Genomic DNA, 4,892 nt, shown 5'->3' on the forward strand with positions numbered 1-4,892 from the left:
ATTTGCGTTGTCCAATTCATAAATGTCGTGTTGCTTAACGAGGAGAGGATAGTGTGCCCTCATATTACTGAAAAAAAAAAAAACAGTGGGCCTAAGGCACCGATCGTATCATTTTTAATCCTACATGATCCAGGGACTCATTGTTGAAATTTTTAAAACTTCCTCGATTCATTCTATTATGTATTGGATCTAACCTTGTCAAGAACTCTTGCGAGGTTGAACTAACGCTACACCTTGCAGTTGCAATCCATTTATTCCTTGCACAATTCTTCCTCTTAATTTAAAAGTTAAAACACCACCAAACGAAATTTTTAAGAGTTTGAGAAATTTAAAACACCACTAAACCAATAAGATAAGTATTAACGACTAACATCTTAAAAACACTCAATTTCTAATTTTTTTTTTTAAAACAACATTTTTGTCTCCTACTATTTTCCCTTCTATCTTCTGATGTACCAATTTGCTATTTGAACTTTCTTTCCACTATCTAGACTACAAGGCAAGCAAAATCATTACATACTCAACAATTCAAAAATTATTAAACATTAGGGAATATAAAGAAAACAGAAACAAATTTTTTTTTGTCGACTATTTTATAAATATGATTCTTTTGTTTGGGAGTGAAATGGAGTAATGTGTTTAATGTTACATATTGGCTTGTCTTATACAAGTGCATAGACAATACAAAGTTAACAAAAATAGTAGCTCTTTGTGTAAATCTAACTAATATACTATCTAATCCTTCTACCGGTTGACCTTTAAAGTGAACTAAAGCGGATGAAGTTAATTAGGAGACCAAATATTTTGTAATATCAGTTGATAATGTTATGAGCTCTCTCTCTCTCTCTCTCAATAAATTTGTTATAAAGTTTTACAGATTTCTCAAAAAAGAGTGGTGATCAATGTGTAGCATTTGGGTCCAAGACCTTGTGATAGTGATATATTACCAATTACTACCCCCACATCCTTTTGTTCCTTAACAAAATTAAAATATAAGTTATCATCGATGCATTACAAGACCCAATTGGGCCTCACTTGAAAACTACTCCTTCGTATGAACAACGAACTAGTGATTGGATATACGAATAGAGTTATAACAATTTTTAACTATTCTTGTAATTACTTACACACCATAGGATCGTGTAAATTAAAGCCAATGAGTCCTACGATAACTCTATGCAATTTTTCTTACCACAACTAATTAATATGCAAAATTGTTGCATAATGACATAAACTAAGAATCATAGAACACCCGTAGAAATAGTATGTTTAATCCGTATTATGCATTTTGATCGTTACCAACAGGAAAATGAAAAATACCTTGATGTTTGATTTTAGTTTCGCACATCGGTGATGTTCCTAGCTATATTGATACTTTGGTTTTTTCTTAAATATTGACAATGAATTTTGTTTCTCCTTCAAGTGTGTAAACCTATATCGTCAAATAATATACATGGTATTCCAAACAAGTCAAAACTCATATTTTATACAACTAGCTAGGACAAGTGACTCAATCTCGCATGTTGCAAAATGGTATGTGATCCGTGCTTTACAAAAAAGTGTTAGCAAACAGAATGATGTCAGTTGACTTCAAAATGCTCCCAGGCCACTTGCAAGATCATAGAAATTCTGCTCACAACACCGGATTGTTAGGCCGCCCATTGGATGGTCATATCCAAACTCTTCCTCCGTCTCACGTAATAAGTCCTGAAATGAATGCTGGCTTAACAATGACACAGGAATCACAAAACGCTTCTTTTCTTGCTCTCCAACATAAACTGCAAAATATCCTTTTGGTAGATCCGTTTCTGTTGTGTGGGTTCCATTTGACAAAGACCGTTTTAGTATCTGTCTTGCTTGAATGATCCGAGGCATACGAATACCCATTTTTCTGAAGGTGTATCACGGAGGGACAAAAGAATTTGTGTGTATTCTCTAAGTGAAAGATGTACAGGTGGAGTTTGCAGAGGAAATTATGCTGGTGCTTTGCTTATAATACGCTATATATAAAGGTTTAGTGGAGCTTCAAATGTACCATAATTGATAAAAAGGAAATTAAATGACAGATGCGGCATTGCGACTAGAAGACAAGATCATGTGCCGCTGTCTTTTCACTTGTGTTATTAAAAGTATCATCTTGAATTGCACAACCACAAAGTCACAAACAATAATATGGCTTAATCATGTACTTGTAAAGAGAAACGAAATTTAACAAAGAAGATAACTTGTATCACCAATATTCTAAACTTAGGTGTATATGAAAAACGGTAGAAGCACCATGGTCCCATGTAATATTATGATGAATGTGGCAATGCCTCCCAAAAAGCATGAAATTGTGGCTATGATCTCTGGGGTTTTCTTGAAACATATGTGGCCCTATCATTAATACATGAGTTAGACATTGGATCCGTCTTACAGGTTGGAAGACAAATCCATGTGAGGTTGCCATTTCTTCCACCGTATGTCACCATCCTCAATCAAGATCTGCTTAGTTGTATCTCTGTATATAAACACCATTCCATATGAATCACACAATCACAACATATTCTGAAATCGTTCGCACCCTTTCACCTAAAGACGTGCTTTGAGAGTTTCCTTCCTCAATCAGGCATTTGAAGTGAACAGACACCCCCCTCCTTAAAAATGACCATCCTTTTCCCTCGGATCACTCAAGTAAAACAAATTCTGCGAAGATCGTTATCCAATGGAAGCAGCACAACCAAATCTATGGACATCCCGAAAGGCTATTTAGCAATCTATGTTGGTGAGCAAGAAAAAAAGCGATATGTGGTTCCTGTATGGTTGTTAAGCGAACCTGCTTTTCAAGAATTATTAGATCAGGCAGAACAAGAATTTGGGTATGTTCATCGTATGGGTGGCCTCACAATTCCATGCAGTGAATATACATTCAGTGATGTTGCTTCTCAGTTAGGTGCATTATGACTTCTATACAGCATTCTTACAACCAACTAACCACTAGGTTTATTTTTACCATTTGTAACTAAATCGAGACAAATTTTCCACTTGTATGGAATCGGATTAAGGAACAGTTTTGAGTTCACTATAATTTGTTTAGTGTATGAATGAGAAACTAATGTCACCGTTGATTAATTTGGAAATGTGAATTTTGGGAGTGAAATGGAGTCAACAAAGATAGTTGCTTCTAGTGGTAAACCGAACTAATACCAACTGATCTTTCTTCCATTTAATGTGAATAAAACTAATGAGGTTAACTGGGAAACCATATATTTCTTAATATGAATTGGTAATTAATGTTATGAATTCTGGAATTTTAACTCTATAAATGGTGCGGTATTTAACAAGTTGTACAGCCTTATCATCAAAAATATAATTGGTGAACAACATGTAGCATTTGGGTCCATGACCTTGTGATGGTGATATATCAACCATTAGCTCTCACATGCTTTTGTTCTTTATAACAAAATTAAAATATATGTTGGCTAAACATTGATTCATTACAAGATGAATTGGGTCCCCTTTGGAAACAGTTCCATCGTACAAAAAAAGAACCCGGTGATTAGATATAGGAAGAGAGTTACCGCAATGTTTTACTGTTCTTTTAATTACTTATACACCCAAAGATCATGTAAATTAAAGCCAATGAGTCATGGTGTTGAAGCTATGCAATTTCCTTATCACAACTAATTAATATGTGAAATTGTTGAATATGGCATTAACAGAGAATCTTATAAAATCCGTCGAAGTATTATGTTCAATCAGGACCATGCACTATGACCATTACGTACGGGACAATGAAAAAAACATTGATATTTGATTGTAATTCCTCATATCAAGTGTAAACATACGTTGTTATTAGCATAGCTAACATCCCAACAAAAAAAGTGTAATATGCCTATATTCAAAGTAATTTTTTTTAAAGTTTAGTAGACACTTCTTTTTTGATAGAAAAAAAAAAAATATTGACAAAGAGTTTTGTTTCTCATTCAAGTAATATATCGTCAAATAATATACAGGGTACTCCAAACAAGTGAAAATTCATGTTTTATACAATAGGGACAAGTGACTCAGTCTCGCATGCATGTAGCAAAAAGGTATGTGATCAGTGCTTTACAAAAATGTGTAAGCAAATAGAATGATGTATCTTGAATTCAAAATGCTCCCAGGCGATTGCAGGATCAAAGAATGTCTGCTCACTACACCGGATTGTTAGGCCACACAGTAATCACAAAACGCTTCTTTTCTTGCTCTCCAACATAAACTGCAAAATATCCTTTCAGTAGATCCGTTTCTGTTGTGTGGGTTCCATTTGACAAAGACCGTTTTAGTATCTGTCTTGCTTGAATGATCCGAGGCATGCGAATACCCATTTTTCTGAAGGTTTATCACCGAGGGACAAAAGAATTTGGGAGTATTCTCTAAGTGAAAGATGTACAGGAGGAGTTTGCAGAGGAAATTATGTTGGTGCTTTGCCTATCATATGCTATATATAAAGGTTTATTGGAGCTTCGAATGTACATTAATTGATAAAAAGGAAATTAAATGACAGATCGGGACGTTGCGAGTGGACGACAAGATCATGTGCTGTTTCTTTTCACTTGTATAATTAAAAGTACGATCTTGAATTGCACAACCACAAAGTCACAAGCAATAATATGGCTTAATCAAGTACTTGTGAATAGAAACAAATTTAACAAAGAAGATAACTTGTATCACCAGTATTCTAAACATAGTTGGGTATGAAAAACGGTTGAAGGACCATGGTCCCATGTAATATTAAGATGAATGTGGCAATGCCTCCCAACAAACACTATATTGTGGCTAAGATCTCTGGGGTTTTCTTGAAACATATGTGACCCTATCATTAATACATGAATTAGACATTGGATCTGTCTTACAGGTTGGAAGACAAA

The 4,892-nt window shown here is 34.5% G+C and overlaps 2 protein-coding genes across 2 annotated transcripts; one reads left to right on the forward strand and one right to left on the reverse strand.

Annotated features, from left to right (window-relative positions):
* Positions 1-1,280: 1,280 nt before the first annotated feature.
* Positions 1,281-1,956, reverse strand: LOC145028988 (auxin-induced protein 15A-like). The gene has a single exon (XM_078977654.1). The coding sequence runs from the start codon at positions 1,885-1,887 to the stop codon at positions 1,591-1,593; it is 297 nt and encodes a 98-aa protein (XP_078833780.1). The 5' UTR covers positions 1,888-1,956; the 3' UTR covers positions 1,281-1,590.
* Positions 1,957-2,643: 687 nt separating this feature from the next.
* On the forward strand, positions 2,644-2,943 carry LOC145029956 (auxin-responsive protein SAUR19-like). The gene has a single exon (XM_078978402.1). The coding sequence runs from the start codon at positions 2,644-2,646 to the stop codon at positions 2,941-2,943; it is 300 nt and encodes a 99-aa protein (XP_078834528.1).
* Positions 2,944-4,892: the final 1,949 nt, after the last annotated feature.

The sequence above is a fragment of the Lactuca saligna genome, chromosome 2 (genome assembly GCF_052625555.1).
Source record: "Lactuca saligna cultivar CGN05327 chromosome 2, ASM5262555v1, whole genome shotgun sequence".
In the NCBI taxonomy this organism is placed as follows: Eukaryota; Viridiplantae; Streptophyta; class Magnoliopsida; order Asterales; family Asteraceae; genus Lactuca; species Lactuca saligna.